The sequence below is a fragment of the Ovis canadensis genome, chromosome 16 (assembly GCF_042477335.2).
Source record: "Ovis canadensis isolate MfBH-ARS-UI-01 breed Bighorn chromosome 16, ARS-UI_OviCan_v2, whole genome shotgun sequence".
Lineage (NCBI taxonomy): Eukaryota > Metazoa > Chordata > Mammalia > Artiodactyla > Bovidae > Ovis > Ovis canadensis.
The window spans coordinates 51,663,915-51,688,342 of record NC_091260.1 but is presented as its reverse complement, the minus strand read 5'-3'; the positions used below and the strand labels follow the sequence as shown (position 1 = coordinate 51,688,342).

General features: G+C 39.9%; 1 protein-coding gene across 7 annotated transcripts in view; it reads left to right on the top strand.

Annotated features, from left to right (window-relative positions):
- SPEF2 (sperm flagellar 2) overlaps window positions 1-24,428 on the top strand; it is a 203,552-nt gene that overhangs the window by 126,955 nt on the left and 52,169 nt on the right. For all 7 annotated transcript variants that reach the window (XR_011249554.1, XM_069555868.1, XM_069555870.1 and 4 more), the window contains 5 exons: window positions 3,253-3,404; window positions 6,241-6,421; window positions 12,249-12,414; window positions 20,585-20,713; window positions 23,277-23,415. Coding sequence is in view for 6 of the 7 variants with exons in the window: in XM_069555868.1 (XP_069411969.1) it covers window positions 3,253-3,404; window positions 6,241-6,421; window positions 12,249-12,414; window positions 20,585-20,713; window positions 23,277-23,415 (767 nt within the window). In the remaining variant the exon portion in view is untranslated. The remainder of the gene's footprint in view (window positions 1-3,252; window positions 3,405-6,240; window positions 6,422-12,248; window positions 12,415-20,584; window positions 20,714-23,276; window positions 23,416-24,428) is intronic.

Below are 24,428 nucleotides of genomic sequence, written 5' to 3'. Positions count from 1 at the left end.
AAGGACTGATGCTGAAACGGAAACTCCAATACTTCGGCCACTTGTTTCAAAGAACTGACTCATTGGAAAAGACCCTGATGCTGGGAAAGAGTGAAGGCAGGAGGAGAAGGGGATGACAGAAGGTGAGATCATTAAATGGCATCACCAAGCCGATGGACATGAGTTTGAGCAAGCTCCGGGAGTTGGTGATGGACAGGGAAGCCTGGCATGCTGCAGTACACAAGGTTGCAAAGAGTCGGACATGACTGAGCAACTGAACTGAATTGAAGACAAGGTTTGTACAAAACAAATTTTAGAAAATGCTATGCAAGGTGATTTCTAAGATCGCTTTCAAAACTGAGATTCTATGAAGACAGAAACAATGAGAAAGCATGATTTACTAGCTATCACAAGTGTGAAAAGAATCTTAATTCTGCTTATCTGGGTATTGTGGATGTACGATGGCATCCTATTCATAGTTAGCTGTATAATTAGTCAAATTATGTCCCCCAAAAATAAATTAATGTTTTATATAAAATAACAGAGTTAGTCTGAGGCATGGATACCAGCACTGTCTGAAATACCAATTATATAAAATAGGACCTACTAATCTTAATCATAATTAAAGAGTTCAGTTCTCTATGTTAAGGAGGGAATAATTTCCTGATTTCTAAATATATTTAACAAATAATGCTAATTTGGTAAGCATTATTAAACCATAAGCTTATAGTTTAACAATTTTTATAGCCTCACAATACTTCAGTTCCCCAAATTTATTTGTCAATATCCAATTTGTACAAATTGGGTTTATTAATACATTTGCATGCCACACACTGTAAATGTGATATCCTGAAGATTCTCTTGAGTATCAGTTCAGTTCAGTTCAGTTGCTCAGTCATTTCCAACTCTTTGTGACCTTGTGGACTGCAGCACACCAGGTTTCCCTGTCCATCAACAAATCCCAAAGCTTGCTCAAACTCATGTCCATCGAGTCAGTGAGGCCATCCAACCATCTCATCCTCTGTCATCCCCTTCTCCTCCTGCCTTCAATCTTTCCCAGCATCAAAGTCTTTTCCAATGAGTCAGTGGCCAAAGTAATGGAGTTTCAGCTTCAGCATCAGTCCTTCCAATGAATATTCAGGACTGATTTCCTTTAGGGTGGACTGGTTTGATCTCCTTGCTGTCCAAGAGACTCTCAAGAGTCTTCTCCAACACCACACATTAAAAGCATCAATTCTTTGGTACTCAGCTTTCTTTATAGTCCAACTCTCACATCCATACATGACCTCTGGAAAAACCATAGCTTTGACTAGACAAACCTTTGTCAGCAAAGTAATGTCTCTGTTTTTTAATATGCTCTCTGGGTTGGTCATAGCTTTTCTTCATATCTTATCATATCTTAAGATAATATATAAATGGTAATTTTATTTACAGTATAGAATTAACCAAAGGAATTTCTTCCTATTTCAGTTATTTAGCTAGAAAAGTTTAATACTGCAGAGAGCAGCTTTTTAAGATCAGTTTGGCCCCTCCATTCCTGTATCAAAAACAAATCTATTGAAACCATCCTTGTCTTTTGTTGTAGACTACAATGCAAAGCAGACACTTATTTTTTCCAAACTCAGTATGGCAGTACAAGACTGTTCCTTGATGTTTTCTTACATAAATGACAACATTACTTGCTTGCTGAATATAGGGACCCCTTTATAAATATTCTGCCATGCTCCCCTCTCCATGGGACTCTCCAGGCAAAAATACTGGAGTGGGTAGCCATTCCCTTCTCCACAGGATCTTCCCCACCCAAGAATCAATCCAGAATCTCCCACGTAGCAGGCAGACTCTAACATCTGAGCCACCAGGGAAGCCCCTATAAATATCCTGAGTTAGGTTCAGCAAAGAGCTTTAAACACCAGGTGAGTTTTGTTGTTTCTAGAAAATGCTTTCTATAATTAACTAACTCTTGTGGAATACATCTGCATAATAGCTTCCATCTTGAGAGTCCCTTCGACTGCAAGGAGATCAAACCAATCATTCAAACCAACCAAGTCAATCCTAATGGAAATCAGTCCTGAATATTCATTGGAAGGACTGATGCTGAAGCTGAAGCTCCAAAACTTTGGCCACCTGATGCAAAGAACTGACTTATTGGAAAAGACTCTGATGCTGAGAAAGAGTGAAGGCAGGAGGAGAAGGGGATGACATAGAATGAGATGGTTGGATGGCCTCACTGACTTGATGGATATGAGTTTGAGCAAGCTCTGGGAGTTGGTGATGGTCAGGGAAGCCTGGCGTGCTACAGTCTACAGGGTCACAAATAGTCAGACCTGACTGAGCAACTGAACTGAACTGAACTGGTTTAAGTAGCCCTACTAATAAAAGCAAAGAATGAAGGTCATGGTTACACCACCAGAGAGAAGCACCTATGATATGCCAACTGATCTGACATCTGATAGGAGAGTAGGTTGGAAAACTCATGGTCTGTTTGTGGAATTGACAGTGTGTGGAATCTCACTGCACATACATGTCACAATTACCACAAACGGAAACAACCTGCTGGGAGGGAGTCACTCAGGAATAACTGATGCTCCTCTGTGCTTCTCCATTTCCTGTCCCTCAAGATGCCTACTGGCAAAGTTAGCAGAGGCATTTTGTTTTGACCTTGGAGGAGTGACCTCCCTTCTGTTCATGTTGAGCAGGAATGAAAACTGTGAGAAAAAAGACTATTCATTATCACTTCACCTCACCATTTGTTAGTTCTCCACAGCTACATTTCATAGTCCTACAGGACCAATACCTAATCTTATTTTGTGTTTCAGTTTTTTTATAGCAGTGTATGTATTTATATTATGTATTTTTGGTGTACTTTTAGTATTTACCAAGTCAACTAATGTGTTATGTATGATGAAACACATTCAAATGTTTGCTAATGTATTGCTTGGTTGAATATACGGCACAAAGAATTCCTAATGTCAAAATAATGACTAATATGTGCTATTTCAGACATCATACTATCTTTTGTAACATTATTAAGAGGAATGGAAACGTCATCTTGTTAAGTGGACTCATAATCAATAAGTACAGAGAATGCAAACTTACCAACTTTCTTTAATTTTTATGAAATCTTATATAAACACTTAAAACCACTTCTCTTAGTTTCTAGAAAGCTGATTTCAACCTACTGTTTTTAAATAGTGTTTACAGAGCTTATATGGAAAATATGTACAGATTATCTTATTCTGTCTTGGGTATTAACATTCATATTTGCTATTAAAGGCAGAACTGAACCGTTTCCAAGATACGAAGAGATTCCTGCAAGATTATTACAGGGCCATGGAATGTAAAATTCCGATGGATGACACTAAGAAATTCACTCGAGTCCCACTGGTCCGACTGGATAGTAGAGATATTTTGGAAAGCCAGCTTAGGTAAGGTAGACTATCATGTTGCACTGTAATTAGTCTGAGCATAAAGCTTTATGATTTTAAATCGAACACCATTATAAAACCACACTCCTGTATCTGCTAATCCAAAATCAAAAAAAAAAAAAAAAAAGGTCTGAAAACTGAATTTCTTTTCTAACTTTGACAAAGACTGTTGATATGCATTATTTATTCTACTTATCTACTCACTGATTACTCATTTTTGCTGCAGAGATATAGTGTGTTTTGTAACGGAGTGCTTCTACCAGACTGCTGGGGATGATAGGGAGTATACAGTATATACAAATTCTGAATTCTGAAACACTTTTGACCAAAGACTTTCTGGTAAGGGATCATGACCCTCTACCACTTTTACGAAAGGTCTCATGCTGTTCTGTGTGTATGGGTGTGTCTGTGTGTGACATCATGTAAATGAAACTGCAAGGCATTATGTATCTTCTTTTACAGTATAGGAAACTGAGAAACAGTAAAGACTCAAACTTATGTGGTTATGTCTTTGTGAGACTGAAACTTCTTAGTGATCTAACATCAGATTCCCACCAGCATGAAAATAAACTTGGCGGTAAGGGTAGAATAAAGATTACATTTTTAGCCAATTACTAGTTATATGTAAGTAAATTAAAACAACTTATTTGGAAAAGTCACCCCCAACTCTCTTAAGCCTTGGTTTCATTATCTGTAGAAGTAGGGTGGTTATGAAGACTGCAGAAAATGAAATCCTCACAACATATAGCACCATGTCTGAGAGTCAGAAAACTTGAGACCTAGTCCCAGTGACTCTCGATAAGTGGTAACTATTATCTTTATTGCATAATATGACAATGAACTATTCTTCCTCACATGCACTGTTTTAATTGTGAGTATCTCTTGTTTTATGCTCCCTTTTGCCATCAAGAATTTGAAATGGCCTGAGCACAACAGGATTCCACAGTGATCTGAGACCCATTTCTCTGTAGACCTCTTCCATCTAGTCCCATCATGTCCCTGTCAGGACCACGCATAAGCAAGAAAACACAAAAAGGAAACTCTGTACCCTCTTTTTGACTCAAATACGAGATCAGTGTTTTAACTCAGCCAGTGCAGAAAGAGAACATTGCAATTAAAAACAATAAGAAAATTTCCAAAGTGATATGAACCATCAAGTCATCAAAAGAGGCCAAGTTTCAGTGTCCCCAGTAGCAGTGCATTCTGTTCTTAGCACAAAATAGCAAGTCAGGCATAATGGGGAAGCTGTTAATGTTGGTTAGTAGAATGAGATGGGCAAAAGAACAGCCAGTTCTTATTTTCTACAAAAGTACTCTGCACCAATCTCAACCTCAAGTCACTGCTGTAAGTAACTCCTGGAACTCTCAGCCAATAGATGTGTCAACTGGCCAACCAACCAGTCAACCAGTCTCTTTAACATGTGTAGGGAAATGAGCACAGCATCAAGCATTTTCACATAGTTTGTCTATTTTATTCCTCCAGCAACCTAATAGGAATAATAATGGTATTAACTAATAATAAAGAATGTATAAAAATAATAATATTATTATTATATTTGTATTCTTCCAAGAGGAATGGAGCCTCAGAAAGTCAAGTGACATGCCCCAGTTAATATCTACTGAAATATCTACTGATAGTGAGAGGACTGGCTGGACCAGAATTTTTCTCAGTAGATGAATTCTAAACCCAGATTCCTTTTTTAAATGATATGCTGCTACTGCAGTCCTCCAAAGCAAGGTGTTCCGAATTGCCTGTTGCCCCATCTTAAATGTCTAGAGATAATCACACAACCTTTACCTTAACTGATTAGGCACATGAATCTAATATGTCTCAGTGACTGAGACTGAGCATTACTTGATTATTAAAGTGTCAACTGGCCTTGTGGGTAGGTGGGTACTGAGTCATAAACACGTGGCCTCCATAGGTACTGTGTACTGTCAAAATTCCAAACATTGTGATAATCAAAGAGCCAGCTTCAGAAAACCTCATCTGATGCTTCAAAACATGACCAAGCCAGTGATTTTTAAAAATTCACAGCCAGCTTTCTGCATCACTGCTCCATTCCCCAGCAACTTGAGTCTGCCAAGCTAACTGCTTGCCCTTCTCAAGTTTTAGCCAAGGCATCCTGGGAGCTCCTTTTTGCCCAAGCTGAAAGCCCTTCCTATGTTCTATCACTGAGCAGGATCCCAGTCACAGTAAGCATTCTGATCTGTGGATCACTGCCTGCAGTTGGCCTCTGAGATCCTGGGATCCTTCAGGGATTGGACATTCCCAGGGGCAGCTCCAATATGGTTGAGAGCAGGGGGAAAGCTTAACTCTGTGTTCTCACAGCACTTTGCAAAACAGTTCATCATCTATTCTCAAAGTTGGGGGAGGGATGCTGGTACTCTCAAACCTCAGTGAGACACCCCTTGCAGACCTCACATCTATTATAATATATCCCACTTTTAACTGTTCATTTCCAGAAACCAAGTGCTAGTCATATTAAAGAAGTGATGCTCAAATCTATTTGGTTCTCTTTTTCATGACTGATTTATTCCTTGTCAGAAGTTTATATCCCAGATAAATTCCAAAATTGAATTTCTTCATAAAATTGCCTTCCTCATAATTACCAAGAATTAGTCCTAAAGATTATGTTTTAACATTACTTGTCTCTACTTTCCTCTTGTTAATAAGAGTCTCTGGATCATAAAAATTTGAATACAGCCTTTCATAGTCTTTTCTCCATCTAAAGGGTTCTTCTTAGAACAAGAGAACAAAATTTTCCAAATAGCATGGCCACAAAAATAGAATTCTGTTAAAGTCTTTATATTTCTTTTTTGTTGATTTTCCCAAGAATTCCCCTGGTTCCTCGAAGATCCATTTCTCCAGAGTCAGCTTTATCCAAACCAAAAACAAAAAGCATCCTGAAGGGCAAGATCGATTACACGCTGGAAAGTGTAGAGTTAAACTTTGAGACTGATGAGAAGATGGTGATGGATACGTGGCAGCAGTCTTCTTTGGCAATATCTCACATGGTAAGCAATGCTGGTTTACATTTTCTTTTAATAATACCCATCCATTGAATTCCAAAATTGGTAATATGCTATGAATGTAAAGCTTACACAATGTTCACAATATACATTTATATCTCTCAGAAGTTTCTTTTTTTTTTTCCTAAAAGAAATAAGAGAAACAGAGAGGCCAACTTTGCCATTTAAGAATGGGACCCAATAGGGCCAGATTTTTAAAGTCAGGAATTTAGCCTACACTTTCTTTAAGTCTTAGTATTACTATCATTACCAACCACTTGGTTGTCTGTTTCCCAAAGCCCAAACCTTCTGTGATCATATGCTCTTCCAATCCTTGTAGCAGTAATTGTCTCTCCTACTCTTGACTCTTATTGTCTATGTTATTGTTTATAATTTTCATCTCATTAATGTTTTCCTGAATACTTAACAATTCTAAAACTTTCTGTATCTGCTACACCTAGCATAAAGCCCACATCTAACACAATATTGAGTCCTCAGTACATTCTTGAGATGCTTCTGCTGCTATGCTGGTGACACTGATGTTCGTATAAATGATGATGGCAGTGGCAATGAGCTGTAGCCTGCAAAGACCACAACTACCAAGCACCAGAGAGTAGAAAGCCAGATCTAGAAGTTCTAAAAAGAGAAGTTGATTAATTATTTTTCTTCTTTTAACTGAACATGAACATAATTTACAAGTCTTATGCATCCCACTAAAATTACCTAGGAAAATAAGTTTTAAAATATTAGATTCTCAGAGAGTATCATATAGCACCAAGAGCCCTGGCCATACCTCTTGGTTAAGCTGTGTGATCTCAGGAAAATCACTTAACCTCTCTGAGTCTTCAGTTCCTTATCTGTAACATGAGAGACATTGTACCTAGCCTTTCTTGAATGATTGAAAAGGTCCAATGAAATAATGAATATGAAAGTTTTTTGGAAACTAAATATAATAGATCATTATGTTAAGAAATTTGCTTAAAACTGTACCACTTTGCTTTCAGACTTTTGAAAACCATACAGAAAGCATAGGAGGAAGGATTGTTTAGTAATTAATATTCCCAATAATTACATTTGAATCCTGATTTATGACTTAACCCAGGTCTCCCGCATTGCAGGCAGATTCTTTACTAGCTGAGCTACAAGAGAAGCCCAAGAATACTGGAGTGGGTAGCCTATCCCTTCTCCAGCAGACCTTCCTGACCCAGGAATCGAACTGGGGTCTCCTGCATTGCAGGTGGGTTCTTTACCAACTGAGTTATTAGGGAAGCCCTTTATATTCCTAGTAGACTTCCAAATAATTTTGACATTAAATAACCTTAAGAGAACTTTCCCTGCTGGCTCAGACAGTAAAGAATCCACCTGCAATGCAGAAGACCTAGGTTCGATCCCTGGGTTGGGAAGATCCCCTGGAGAAGGGAATGGCCATGCACTCCAGTATTCTTGCCTGGAGAATTCCATGGATGGAGGAGTCTGGACCCTGACAGTCCATGGGGTCGCAACAAGTCAGACACAACTGAGCAACTAACACACACAAGCGAACTTTGAGTTTCAAATAAGAAAGGCTTGATTCAATGAAGTGATGCAGGGAGAACAGGACCAGCTGAGATCAGGGCAATTGAAATGACAGCACTTTGGCCTGGGCTTTTTCTGTACACAGCAGCTTTACCAAGAGCTATCCACTTAGTATGTTATGTTAATTTTTAGCAGAACTTTCTTCTAATCAGCAGGTATGCAATGATTTCAAAGAAACTAGTCATGTTTAACGCCCACTATGTCAAAGCATTATTTCTAGAGTTTCTTCAGTCTTACAAGCTAGATTACTAGGTGTACTGTGAATTATGCTAATTTTTGAAAGAGACCCAGAAGTGTTTGAGGGAAGTGGACTAGAAAAATGCAGGTAATGATAATCACCGTCACCATTATCACAAGGCTGTTTACAGAGAAGAAAAATCCAATTTTAAAGGAAATTGCTAACTTATTGTGCCTTGCAAGAACGGATTCAAAAACAAATTGCTTGCAATTTAGGTGAGTATGTTAACAGTTTTACCAAGAATTTGAAAGTACAGTATATATCATGAAATTCATTTTTATCAAAAAAGCATCTGATTAAAAAGCATGCACGCACACCAAAAAAGCTGCCTTGCTCTTTGAAACCTTTCTGCATCCCTCCAAGGTTCCCCTAATACCGAAAGAGCTGTGGGTGCATGTGTGTGCTCAGTCGCTCAGTCGTGTCCAACTCTTCATGACCCCATGGACTGTAGCCCACCAGGCTTCTCTGTCTATGGAATTTTCCCGGCAAGAATGCTGGAGCGAGTTGCCTTTTCCTATTCCAGAGGATCTTCCTGACCCAGGGATCAAACCCGCATCTCTTACGGCTCCTGCATTAGCAGATCGATTCTTGACCACTGCGCCAGAAGCTGTGGATATATTCTGTAGTATATGGTTATGACCCAAAGGGATGGTACGGGGAGGGAGGAGGGAGGGGGGTTCAGGATGGGGAACACGTGCATACCTGTAGCAGATTCATGTTGATGAATACAATACAATATTGTAAAGTAATTAACTTCCAAATAAAATAAATAAATTTATATTAAAAAAAAAAAAACAAAGTGCAGGCAGCTCATAACTAAAAATAAAGAAAGAAATCCTGTCAATCAGTAAGCCTTTCCTGGGCATCTTCTATGAGTATTAACACAGACGCTAAAAGCTATGGATAAAACTAAGACACAGGGCTCACTTAGCTCTTGGGAACTCTCAGCCCATTTCAAGATTGGAGATGAGCATTAGTAGTCATAGAACAGCTGAAGGCTTCCTTGGAGGCTCAGATGGTAAAGAGTCTGCCTGCAATGTGGAAGACCCAGTTTTGATCCCTGGGTCGGGAAGATTCCCTGGAGAAGTAAATGGCAACCCACTCCAGTATTCTTGCCTGGAAAATCCCATGGAGAGAGAAGCCTGGCAGGCTACAGTTCTGGGGTTGCAAAGAGTCAGACACAACTAAGTGACTAACACGCAGAACAGTTGAGGACAGTTACATGCTGAGCCACGGTTGTGAAGCTTGGTGGGATTCTGCAGCAGGGATCTGGAGAGCACAGGAATTGGCTGGTCAATGTTGCCCACAAGACAGCAAATTTCTTTGAAGGTAAACATTACATTGTGCCTTTTTCCTCTTTCGGTTCACCTCTATCCAACTTCCCCTTTCTCCTCCAGGCCCCTAACCCAATTCTCCCCAGAAATATCATCAGTCTTGGACACAGTGAGAACATTATAAACAAAGTCCGTGGACCTCCATTTCCTCACCAGTTGCCTTACTGAGATTTTTAAGTTTTCAGCCATCTGTTGCTACCGCCCCCATGGTGTGTGGGGCGCACACCATGTGTGTGTGAAAGGGAGAAAGAAAACCTTGAAAACCTTGTCTCAGCTTTCGTTTCTCAGTTTGATACCCATAAATGCCCTTCACCTCTCCAGTAGCCATTGGACACGTTTTAGCAGGTCTAGTCTTTTATAATTTATTTTATTTTTAATTTTTATTTTACCTTGGATCATAGTTGATTAGCAATGTTGTGTTAGTTTCAGGTGTGCAGAAAGTTATACATATATACATGTCTATTCTTTTCCAGTGGTTTCCCTGGTGGCTTGGATGGTAAGGCTTCCCTTCTAGCTCAGTCGGTAAAGACTCTGCCTGCAGCGCAGGAGACCTGGGTTCGATTTCTGGATCAGGAAGATCCCCTGGAGAAGGAAATGTCAACCCACTCCAGTATTCTTGCCTGGAGAATCCCATCGACAGAGAAACCTTGCAGGCTACAGTCCATGGGGTTGCAAGAGTTGGACACGACTGAGTGACTTTCACTACTACCCACTCCAGTATTCTTGCCTGAAGAATTCCATGGTCAGAGGAGCCTGGCGGCCTATAGTTCATGGGGTCACAAAGAGTCAGACATAACTGAACTACTAACACATATACTTTTTCAAATTCAATCCCACTCCTGGGCATATATCAGGAAGATAACATGGTTTGAAAGTTGCGTTCTTTCTAACTGCAGGCACAGCCACAGCTGCACAAGCCCCAAGACAAGGTTTTCCTGAGGGCCACAGAGCAGGGAGAGGGAGGGGTCCCAGCAGCAGTTCACCCCACCCCATTCATCAGCTGTTGTGTTGTGACCACACAGTTAATCTCTTACACCAGGAAATCTGTGAGAGTGAAAGGAGGAGGGTACAGATTGGAGAGAAGTTCAAAGTCTCCCAGAGAGAGGAACTTAAGAACCAGCAATGTGGTTAGTCATCCTCCATGAACATCATACATTCCTGGGGTGATGTCTAGTGTTAGAATAGAATGGGAACCCAGGATTCAAGTGTCGGTGAGCCCAGTTAATACAGGGCATGGACTCCCAAAACTTGACTGAAGAACAAGACAGATTCTCACTAACTTTATGTACAAAGCACAGACATATATAAAGTACACAGGCAGGTACACTTCTGCAGTATTCAGATTTCATGGAGGGGAATGTAATTAGGAGAAATGGACATAAAAACAATCAACAGCAAAAAACAAACAAACAAAAGATTGAGAAACACTGATTTAGGGGAATGCCCCATATTGAAAGCCAAGAGATAACAGGAACTTGGAAGAATCAGTTCAGTTCAGTTCAGTCACTCAGTCATGTCCAACTCTTTGTGATCTCATGGACTGCAGGATGCCAGGCTTCCCTGTCCATCACCAACTCTCAGAGCTTGCTCAAACTCACATCTATCAAGCCGGTGATGCCATCCAACCATCTCATCCTCTGTCATCCCCTTCTCCTCCCACCTTCAATCTTTCCCAGCATCAGGGTCTTTTCCAGTGAGTCTGTTCTTCGCATCAGGTGGCCAGAGGATTGGAGTTTCAGCTTCAGCATTAGTCCTTCCAATGAATATTCTGGACTGATTTCCTTTAGAATGGACTGGTTTGATCCAGTCCAAGGGACTCTCAAAAGTCTTCTCCAACACCACAGTTCAAAAGCATCAATTTTTCAGCACTCAGCTCTCACATCCATACATGACTACTGGAAAAACCATAGCTTTGACTAGATAGACCTTTGTTGGCAAAGTAATGTCTCTGCTTTTTAATATGCTGTCTAGGTTAGCCATAGCTTTTCTTCCAAGGAGCAAATGTCTTTTAATTTCGTGGCTATAGTCACCATCTGCAGTGATTTTGAAGCTCAAAAAATAAAGTCTCTCACTGTTTCCATTGTTTCCCCACTATTTGCCATGAAGTGATGGGACTGGTGCCATGATCTTCTTTTTCTGAATGTTGAGTTTTAAGCCAACTTTTTCACTTTCATTAAGAGACTCTTTAGTTCTTCTTCACTTTCTGCTATAAGGGTGATGTCATCTACCTATCTGAGGTTATTGATATTTCTCCCAGCAATCTTGATTCCAGCTTGTACTTCATCCAACCTGGCATTCCATGTAATGTACTCTGCATATAAGTTAAATAACTTGGAGGAATAGTGATCATTCAATCCATAGGACTGAAACTGAGAAAGAAATGCTTGCATGACTCTGAAGCTTTCCAGGTTTGGAGGCAGGAATGAGGAAACAGAAAGACGCATGGCAGGCAGGGCTTGAGAAAGTGAGTGGCTGCCACACAGATGGCCTCAGAAAGCCACATTTTGGGACAGAGACAGGTTTCCATTTAAGTGAAACATCAAAGTGTGTCCTGTAAAGACTCAGTATATGGCATGGTTGTTTCAGTAAAAGGCGGTTTCAATGACATTGGGTGATGACTCAGTCCAAATAGTCATCATTTTTCATAAATGTTGCACGAACTGAAGTGTTCCTCTTATACAACCAGGTGGCTGCTGAAATTCATCAGAGGCTCATGGAAGAAGAAAAAGAAAACCAGCCAGCAGAAACAAAAGAAAAACTTCCTCAGGCAGCTGCAAATAAAAAAGTGAAAAAGGAGCCTCCGCCACCGCCACCACCACCCAAGAAAAAGAAAGAGGACAAAAAAGGAAAAGGTATTCACAGCTTTAGCATCCAGAACCGTGGATGCTTAACCTCTCCTTGGTGGAAAATAAGCACTTAACCAGGCACATGAGCCTCTGAGCTACTAGAATGCTGTTCATTAGGTTTTATTTAGAGACTCAGGAATCTGTAAGCTCGAATGTTAGCTGGCAAACATTCTCCATGCCAGCCCCTTTTAAGTTGTTTATCCACATAACCAAGTGTATCTAGGGGGAAATAAATCTCAAAGACATGTGAAAAGAACCCCAAGATGACACTGTACAATCTGAAAAGTATGTGAAAGGGGACTGACAGTAGCTGCCTTAATCAAAAGAGGGTTACAAGCAACAGGTGGTAGTTTAGTCACTCAGTCGTGTCCAACTTTTTTGTGACCCCATGGACCATCATAGCCCTCCAGGCTCCTATGTCCATGGGATTTTCCAGGCAAAAATATTGGAGTGGATTGCCATTTCCTTCTCCAGGGGATCTTCCCGACCCAGGGATGGAAGCAGCATCTCTTGCATCTCCTGTACTGCAGGCGACTCTTTCCTGCTGAACCATCAGGGAAGCCCAAAAGCTAATTCTGTGTGTGTAAATTTCAGGCTTGAAGTGAAAGTGAGAAAGTGTTAGCCACTCAGTTGTGCCTGACTCTTTGCAACCATATGGACTGTAGCCTGCCAGGCTCCTCTGTCATGGGATTCTCCAAGCAAGAATACTGGAGTGAGTTGCCATGCCCTTAGGTTTAATTCAGATCTCAGGTTTAATTTAACCTCCTAGAGGCCTCCTCCTGCCTAAAACTCTTTAACATAGAGTAAAAAGAGGAAAGAAAACTTAAGTTGGGAGACACCTCCAATAACCTTGGGGATGAGCTCCACCACAGATATATTCTGCCCTCTGAATGTTCCCACTTGTACATTTCTGAAGTGACTTAAGACCAGAGAGAAAGAGAGGGAAGCATATGAGCAGAAGTCCCTCCACTGATCAGTTGCTCCTGTGTTTGTTAAGTCCCCACCATGCAGAACACAATGAAGATGAGTCCAAGGGACCCAATGGCGAACTTACATAAAAAATCAGAAACGTGGTCCCTGCCCTGACAGAACTGTAGTCTAAGGCAGAGACAGACATGTGACCAACCATTATTCTTTATGTGGAGGTACAGGTCTCTGGGGTCACCATAGGGTTGCAAAGAGTCGGACATGACTGAGCGACTGAACTGAACAGGTCCCTGGAGAGCACAGTCACCTCACTCCATCCGAGGAAATAGGAAGTGCTTCCTGGGTGGAGTCCATCCAGGTATCTAGAGTGGGAGTTACAACAAAGCCCTGAGGGTGGGGGAGGCGTGAGGTGATGGCCACTGGAACAGAGGAAAGAGTAGCACTACAATTAAGAACTTGTGATCCTCATTTGTCTCAAATGGTAAATTTGAGACAAACCCTCCAGGGTTTCATCTGGGCTAAATAACATAAAGGAAATAATCAGCATTTGAAGGAAATGATTCAATTTACTTTAATGGAATAGTTAGTTGGGTCGAATTTCCTAATTCTACAGATGCTAATACAGAAACCCAGAGAGATTAGGGCTCTTTTATCTGTATACTTATATCCACTACTGCAAATAAGATGCAACACATCTAATTACAATTTCTTTGTTAATATTTGTCTTCTTCCCAAAATTTGAACCCCCTGAGATCAGACATTCAGGAAAGATTTATTGAACTAAGAAGAATTGTATAAGCTGGGCTTGCAGCTAGAATCAAACTGCCATTTCTTATGGGTGGGTACATTCTCAGGCAAACACTGACAAATCCTTATTTTCTAATTCTCATAGACTATCTCTGAAGTACTTGTAGTTAAGTACTAGTTAAAAAACGATGAAGTGTGGGGGGGGGTGTTCCTAAGATGGTGGAGGAATAGGATGGGGAGACCACTTTCTCCCCCACAAATTCACTGAAAGATCATTTGAATGCTGAGCAAATTCCACCAAACAACTTCTGAACGGTGGTGGAGGACACCAGCCACGCAGAAAGGCAGCCCATTGTCTTTAGATGTTTTATCATCAGTGGAGTATGGATGGAGAAGTCTTGAGGCTACTGTAAGAATAAGACTGAAAACCAGAGGCAGGAGGCTTAAATTCAAAACTTGAGAACACCAGAAAACTCCTGACTCCAGGGAACATTAATTGACAAGAGCTCATTCAAAAGCCTCCATACCTACACTGAAACCAAGCTCCACCCAAGAGCCAACAAGGTTCAGAGCAAGACATACCAGGCTAATTCTCCAACAGTGCAGGAACATAACCCTAAGCATTAAAATACAGGTGGCCAAAAGTCACACCAAACCCATAGACACCTCAAAACTCACTACTGGACACTTCATTACACTCCAGAGAGAAGAGATCCAGCTCCACCCACCAGAACACTGACACAAGCTTCCCTAACCAGGAAACCTTGACAAGCCACTCGTCCAACCCCACCCACATGGAGGAACCTCTGCAATGAAGAGGACCACAAACTTTCAACATACAGAAAGGCCACCCCAAACACAGCAATCTAAACAAGATGAAAAGGCAGAGAAATATTCAGCAGGTAAAGGAACATGATGAATGCCCACCAAACCAAACAAAAGAGGAGGAGATAGGGAGTCTACCTGGAAAAGAATTCAGAATAATGATAGTAAAAATGATGCAAAATCTTGAAAACAAAATGAAGTTACAGATAAACAATCTGGAGTCAAGGATTGAGAAGATGCAAGAAATATTTAACAAGGACCTAGAAGAAATAAAAGAGTCAATCAATAATGAATAACACAATAACTGAGATCAAAAACACTCTGGAGGGAACCAACAGTAGAATAACTGAGGCAGAAGATAGGATAAGTGAGGTGGAAGATATAATGGGGGAAATAAATGAAGCAGAGAGGAAAAAAGAATTAAAAGAAATGAGGACAACCTCAGAGACCTCCAGGACAATGTCAAACACCCCAACATTCAAATCATAGGAGTCCCAGAAGAAGAAGACAAAAAGAAAGGCCATGAGAAAATACTTGAAAAGATAATAGTTGAAAACTTCCCTAAAATGGGGAAGGAAATAATCACCCAAGTCCAAGAAACCCAGAGAGTCCCAAACAGGATAAACCCAAGGTGAAACACCCCAAGACACATATTAATCAAATTAACAAAGATCAAACACAAAGAACAAATATTAAAAGCAGGAAGGGAAAAACAACAAATAACACACAAGGGGATTCCCATAAGGACAACAGCTGATCTTTCAAAAGAAACTCTTCAGGCCAGAAGGGAATGGCAGGACATACTTAAAGTGATGAAAGAAAAATCTACAATCCAGATTACTGTAGCCAGAAAGGATCTCATTCAAATATGATGGAGAGATCAAAAGCTTTACAGACAAGCAAAAGCTGAGAATTCAGCACCAACAAACAAGCTCTTCAGCAAATGCTAAAGGATCTTCTCTAGACAGGAAAGACAGAAAAGGTATATAAACTCGAACCTAAAACAACAAAGTAAATGACAATAGGATCATACTTATCAATAATTACCTTAAATGTAAATGGGTTGAATGCCCCAACCAAAAGACAAAGACTGGCTGAATGAATACAAAAACAAGACCCCTATATATGCTGTCTACAAGAGACTTACCTCAGAACAAGGAACACATACAGACTGAAAGGCTGTACAGACTGAAGGGCTGGAAAAAGATATTTCACACAAATGGAGACAAAAATAAAGCAGAAGTAGCAATACTCATATCAGATAAAATAGATCTTGAAATAAAGGCTGTGAAAAGAGACAAAGAAGGACACTACATAATGATCAAAGGATCAATCCAAAAAGAAGATATAACAATTACAAATATATATCCACCCAATATATGAGCACCACAATATGTAAGTCAAATGCTATCAAGTATGAAAGTGGAAATTAACAGTAACACAGTAATAGTGGGAGACTTTAATACCCCACTCACACCTATGGATAGATCAACTAAACAGAAAATTAGCACAAAAACACAAACTTTAAATGATACAATGAACCAGTTAGACCTAATTGATATCTATAGGACATTTTACCACAAAACAATGAATTTAACCCCTTTCTCAAGTGCACACGAACATTCTCCAGGATAGATCACATCCTGGGCCATAAATCAGGCCTTGGTAAGTTCAAAAAAAATTGAAATCATTCCAGGAATGTTTTCTGATTACATTGTGGTAAGATTAGATGTCAACTACAGGGAAAAAAACTATTAAAAATGCAAACATATGGAGGTTAAACAACATGCTTCTGAATAACCAACAAATTACAGAAGAAATAAAAAAGGAAATCAAAATATGCATAGAAATGAATGAAAATGAAAAGACAACAACCCAACACCTATGGGATTCAGTAAAAGCAGTGCTAAGGGGAAGGTTCATAGCAATACAAGCTTACCTCAAGAAACAAGAGAAAAATCATATAAATAACCTAACCCTACACCTAACACAACTAGAAAAAGAAGAAATGAAGAACCCCAGGGTTAGTAGAAGGAAAAAATATATAAAAATTAGAGCAGAAATAAATGAAAAAGAAACAAAGGAGACTATAGCAAAAATCAGCAAAGCTAAAAGCTGATTCTTTGAGAAGATAAATAAAATAGACAAACCATTAGCCAGACTCATCAAGAAAAAAGGGAAAAGAATCAAATCAACAAAATTAGAAATGAAAATGGAGAAATCACAACACAGAAATACAAAGGATGATAAGAGACTACTATCAGCAACTATATGCCAATAAAATAGACAACCTGGAGGAAATGGATGAATCCTTAGAAAAGTATAACTTTCCAAAACTGAACCAGGAAGAAATACAAAATAGAAAATCACAACATGGAAATCAAAACTGTAATCAGAAATCTTCCAGAAAACAAAAGCCTGGGACAAGATGGCTTCACTGCTGAATTCTACCAAAAATTTAGAGAAGAGCTAACACCTATCCTACTCAAACTCTTCCAGAAAATTAAAGAGGAAGGTAAACTTCCAAACTCATTCTATGAGGCCACCATCACCCTAATACCAAACCCAGACAAAGATGCCACAAAAAAAGCAAAATATAGGCCAATATCACTGATGAACATAGATGCAAAAATCCTTAACAAATTTCTAGCAAACAGAATCCAACAACATGTTAAAAAGATCATACATCATGACCAAGTGGGCTTTATCCCAGGGATACAAGGATTCTTCAGTACCCACAAATCAATCAATGTGATACACCACATTAACAAATTTAAAGATAAAAACTATATGATTATCTCAATAGATGCAAAGAAAGCCTTTGACAAAATTCAACATCCATTTATGATTTAAAAAAAAAAAAACCCTCCAGAAGCAGGAATAGAAGGAACGTACCTCAACAAAATAAAAGCCATATATAATAAACCCACAGCAAGCATTATCCTCAATGGTGAAAAATTGAAAGCATTCCCCCTAAAGTCAGGAACAAGACAAGGGTGCCCACTCTCACCACTACTATTCAACACAGTTTTGGAAGTTTTAGCCACAGTAATAAGAGCAGAAAAAGAAATAAAAGGAATCTAGATTGGAAAATAAGAAATAAAACTCTCACCGTTTGCAGATGACGTGATCCTCTACATAGAAAACCCTAAAGTCTCCACCAGAAAATTTCTAGAGCTAATCAATGAATGTAGTAAAGTTTCAGGATATAAAATTAACACACTGAAATCCCTTTCATTCCTATACACTAACAATGAGAAAACAGAAAGAAATTAAGGAAACAATTCCATTCACCATTGCAACAAAAAGAATAAAATACTTAGGAATACATCTACCTAAAGAAACAAACGACCTATATATAGAAAACTATAAAACACTGATGAAAGAAATCAAAGAGGACACTAATAGATGGAGAAATATACCATGTTCATGGATCAGAAGAATGAATATAGTGAAAATGAGTATACTATCCAAAGCAATCTATAGATTCAATGCAATCCCTATCAAGCTACCAATGATATTTTTCAGAGACCTAGAACAAATAATGTCACAATTTTTATGGAAATACAAAAAACCTCGAATAGCCAAAGCAATCTTGAGAAAGAAGAATGGAACTGGAGGAATCAACCTGCCTGACTTCAGACTATACCACAAAGCTACAGTCATCAAGACAGTATGGTACTGGCACAAAGACAGAAATATAGATCAATGGAACAAAATAGAAAGCCCAGAGATAAATCCACACACCTATGGACACCTTATCTTTGACAAAGGAGGCAAGAATATACAAGGGAGAAAAGACAGTCTCTTTAACAAGTGGTGCTGGGAAAACTGGTCAACCACTTGTAAAATAATGAAACTAGAACACTTTCTAACACCATACACGAAAATAAACTCAAAATGGATTAAAGATCTAAATGTAAGACCAGAAACTATAAACCTCTACAGGAAAACATAGGAAAAACACTCTCTGACATAAATCACAGCAGGATCCTCTATGACCCACCTCCCAGAATAATGGAAATAAAAGCAAAAATAAACAAATAGGAGCGAATTAAACTTAAAAGCTTGTGCACAACACGGGAAACTATAAGCAAGGTGAAAAGACAGCCTTCAGCATGGGAGAAAATAATTGCAAACAAAGCAACTGACAAAGAATTAACCTCAAAAATATACAAGCAGCTCCTGCAGCTCAATTCCAGAAAAATTAATGACCCAATCAAAAAATGGGCCAAAGAACTAAACAGACATTTCTCTAAAGAAGACATACAGATGGCTAACAAACACATGAAAAGATGCTCAACATCACTCATTATCAGAGAAATGCAAATCAAAACCACAATGAGGTACCATCTCACGCTGGTCAGAATGGCTGCTATCAAAAAGTCTACAAACAATAAATGCTGGAGAGGGTGTGGAGAAAAGGAACCCTCTTATACTGTTGGTGGGAATGCAAACTAGTACAGCCACTATGGAGAACAGTGTGGAGATTCCTTAAAAAACTGGGAATAGAAATGCCATATGACCCAGCAATCCCACTGCTGGGCATGCACAGCCAGGAAACTAGAATTGAAAGAGACACATGTACCCCAATGTTCATCTCAGAACTGTTTATAATAGCCGGGACATGGAAGCAACCTAGAAGTCTATCGGCAGATGAATGGATAAGAAAGCTGTGGTACATATACACAATGGAATATTACTCAGCCATTAAAAAGAAGGCATTTGAATTAGTTCCAATGAGGTGAATGAAACTGGAGCCTACTATACAGAGTGAAGTAAGTCAGAAAGAAAAACACCAATAGGGCATATTAACACATATATATGGAATTTAGAAAGATGGTAAAGATGACCCTATATGCAAGACAGCAAAAGAGACACAGATGTAAAGTACAATCTTTTGGACTCTATGGGAGAAGGCAAGGGTGGGATAATTTGAGAGAATAGCGTTGAAACATGTATATTATCATATGTGAAATAGATCGCCAGTCCAAGTTTGATGCATGAGACTGGGTGCTCAGCGCTGGTGCACTGGGATGACCCTGAGGGATGGGATGAGGAGGGAGGTGGGAAGGGGGTGCAGGATGGGAACACATGTACACATGTACATGGCTGATTCATGTCAATGTATGGCAAAAACCACTATAATATTGTAAAGTAATTAGCTTCCAATTAAAATAATTAAATTTTTTAAATGAAGTGAATTATGAATTCTTGACCATAGGCTACATTTCCACTGTATCTGCATGAGGCTGTTGTCTGGTCTTTCTTGATGAGAACCTGGGGAACACTGGCCAGGGCAAGTATCCTTTGAAGACTGTTGTTTCTCCAGGTGGCCAGCACAATCTTGGGGTTTGCTAATTTCTGTTCCCAAACTCTAAATTGAACCCTCTTTGGATTCTGTGACCATGTCTGCACTAGCCGCATATCTCATCTTTCTGTGATGCTACATGAATGGGGCGTTTTTATATGTGTCCAGCCAGATACCACATGGAGAATTCTCAAGGAAGGATTATTAATGCTTCATCACTCACACTGTCTGGCCTGGGGTCTCTCCTTCCCAAATCACTAGACATGTATATCTCTACACACTCCACTTTGTAGGCATTTTATCCAAGACCCTGTGTGTATACTTGCCCATTAGCAGATAACTCAGCATGATTCATTACCCTTTCAGGTAAATCCCCACCTATGGCAGAAGCTACTCCTGTAGTAGTGCCAGCAGAAGAGACTGAGGAAGTGGAATTAAAAAATGAACTGAAGCTCAGAATAAAGGAAGAGCATCTTGCTGCCCTGCAATTTGAAGGTAGCAATTGGAAAGAACTAAGATGATATTTTGAGTAGAAAATAGACCAGTAGGCAAGCAGCCCTTGGCTGGATTTGTGTCTATGAGGCACAAGCAAACTGACTGAAAGGCATAACACTCAGTTGGCTGTTTTCACATGACCATATGAAAACTAGATCTGACTGTTGTATGATTGTCTGCTGGGATCTCAAAAAGGGAATTTGGGAAGCGGTTAGGAGAGCATCAGTTCAGTTCTGTTCAGTCGCTCACTCACGTCTGACTCTCTACGACCCCATGAATCACAGCATGCCAGGCCTTCCTGTCCATTACCAACTCCCAGAGTTCACTCAAACTCATGTCCATTGAGTCGATGATGCCATCCAGCCATCTCATCCTCTGTCATCCCCTTTTCCTCCTGCCCCCAATCCCTCCCAGCATCAAGGTCTTTTCCAGTGAGTCAACTCTTCGCATGAGGTGGCCAAAATACTGGAGTTTCAGCTTTAGCATCATTCCTTCCAAAGAAATCCCAGGGCTGATCTCCTTCAGAATGGACTGGTTGGATCTCCTTGCAGTCCAAGGGACTCTCAAGAGTCTTCTTCAACACTACAGTTCAAAAGCATCAATTCTTCAGCGCTCAGCTTTCTTCACAGTCCAACACTTACATCCATACATGACCACTGGAAAAACCATAGCCTTGACTAGACGGACCTTTGTTGGCAAAGTAATATCTCTGCTTTTCAATATACTATCTATGTTGGTCATAACTTTCCTTCCAAGGAGTAAGCGTCTTTTAATTTCATGGCTGCAATCAGCAGTAATTAAAATCTCAAAGTCAAAAAACAGAAGCAATATTTAGAGTTGGTGTGAATTTACAGGCTGAAAGAAGGCTTAAGGTTATGCTTCTATAATATAATAAGAATAATTTAGGCATCTCATTAGGCGAGTAAACTCTGACTAAAGGTTAACCAGTCCTGAAAGGGAGCTCTTGGGAGTAGACCCCATGGAAGAGTTAGTGACGGATCAATAACATTCAAGGGCCTCCTTCCCTATGGAGAGCGACAATTTTATACGACATAATCTCCTCCTGACTCTTCCAGGTGTTTTATAACACAATTCAAAACAGAATTTGAAAAGATCGAGAAATTAAACCAAAGTATCCTCATTGGAAAGAAGCCATGGTCAATATACTAGATGTCAAAACCATAAAAATGCAGCGTTGGATATGCTGGGACCCATTAACTACTCAATGATGATTAGCCACTAAAGATACTTTCCATCCCTTGATTCTCTCCTTTTCTCCCCTCTCTTCATCCTCCTACCCCCTGTTTTCTTATTTCCAAGAGTAAAATCTGAAGGATGTTGAACACAGGGAGTCAAGACACATGCCTGTCACATTGCCTGTTCCCACATCTGCTTTCAGTAGCTAAGTATACGTCATCCTTCAGTTCATTGCATACGTGGTTCCTAGTGTGGCTGAATTCACATATTTACACAGTAAAGGTTTTCTGAGTTTCTACTATATGCCAGTCCTACAGTAGGTGAAAAAAATATACACATATATACACAAACACAAAGCATCAAAAGAAAAAAAATAGAGAGGAACAGAACTGCAAATGATCACTTACAATATGTTGTGATATTGGAGCTCGGTGGACAGGACAAAGGGCAAAAGCAGGAAGTCAAGAAAGACTTCCGAGCAGTTGAATTCATGCTTGAGCTGAACAAGAAGAATGTGAGAAATGTGTGCAGGGGACGATGAGGGCACAGATTGGGGAGGGGAACTAGGTGACCCACCGATGGGGAGTAGCTGGGGAGTCTGAGGCACATTCTGGAAACGAGGGATCTGGGAGATGGAGGGTCACATAGGCCCTGTCCAGAAAGTTCCGTTTCCCTTATGGCAACTGGGAGCTAGTAAAGAATTCTGGGCAGAAAGTGCCCAGAAGCATGTGTGCAGGCAGGTGAGACGGGTCACTCTGGGCCAGGTAGATTTGGGTTTGAGGTGGGAAAGGGAACTTAGAGAAAGCAGGATGGAGGTGGTTGCTGTAGTGGAGGCGAGACATAAATCAGTGTCAAAACGTGGCAATAGAAAAAGTAAAGAAGAAGGATTGGACAGATATTTTAGAGGGAAATCACAGACCTCACCGTGTGCCCAGAATATCAACGGGCCCTGGGACCATGGGCTTCACCCTCCTCTCACCTGTGCTGAAGAACATGGTGTCGCCTTCCCAAGGTTCTAAGAAGAGAGATCAAGAGACTTAGTTAGCCTCCCCCTTTTTGAAATTCAGAAATTATCTATTTCTGTTTTCCCATCCCAATTTATCAAATGGTATATGATAAAGTGCAATTATATGTAAAATTGAATTATAATTTTTTACTTATAATAATAAGTAAACTGTCAAAGGACTCTACTACATGCTGTTTTGTTTCCAACGTGGATAGGTTATTAATTATCCATGTTAGTATATCAAAGATGTGCCAAAATTTCCACAAACTAAAGCATAATTGGTTCAAAATTGAATTTGGTTCATCAGAAAGTTCATGCCATATAAAACATTAAAAACATTTTTATTTCTTTTTTAAATAGAGATAGCTACACAGTTCCGACTTGAACTGATAAAGGTAAAAGCATTGGCTTTCCTGGAAGAGTTAGTAATAAAGGCGGTTGATGTATATAGACTCATGGACAAGTGGCTCGGTGAGAGGTACTTGAATGAAATGGCCAGGTAAAGAACTGCAAGACATTTTAAGTATTTTGAGTATTTACTTTGCTAATGCCTGAAGACTAAAATTGACCAAAAAATGTTAAGATGTCTACAAATGTGAATTATATTTATAAATAGAATTCTGACCTCCCAGGGACGGCAGAGCCTGGTGGGCTGCCATCTATGGGGTAGCACAGAGTCGGACACGACTGAAGCGACTTAGCAGCAGCAGCAGCAGCAGCAGCAGCAGCAGCAGGAAATCACCTATACGCTTGTGTTGCTTCTTTTTAACCATAGTTAAGTCATGTATCAAAGGGCACTACTACACATTATTTATGATAGTTTGGTTCTCACACTGCTCCATGAGGACCTTAGTGTACCAGGTAAGCATATAAGCAATTTAAAATTATTCTTTAGACATGATATAAAATTTCATATCTTTCTAATGCCAGGCATCTTATTAGTCAGGGCCAGTGAGCGGGAGATGGAGAAGGCATTTAGAGGAATGCTTTCCCCGTTAGGCTGATTCCCTCGTGACAGCCAGTTTACTTTTCTGTTAGATTCTACAGGCTTTTTAGATCCTCATTTGTAGTGAGGAACAGAACTGTAGTCTAGAGCAGAAACAGACCTGTGACCGATCATTGTTCTTTATGGGGAGGTACAGGTCCTTAGGGAACATCTCATCCTCTTAATTCTCCCCTGAAAGGTGTAAGAAAGCAACTCAGCAGAGCAGAAATGCCCTCAACAGTCAGGAGACCAAGAGATGGGGACTCTCTCCTTGTCCACAAATTACAGCACGCCTAATCACTTCCAACCCCACAAGCCTCATCTGTAAAAGAAAACACTCCAACCAGGCTCTTCTAGAGGTTTCTGCTAGATTCTGGGCCACACCACAGTTTTCAATAAACATTTACTGATAAGTTGTAAGTCACGGCATACATAGAATACAAACGGCAAGTGTTCTTAGAAGCAACGTGAGCCAGCTAGAAGATGGTTAGTATGGTTTGTTTTCTCCAGTTCTTGCCTCATTGTGA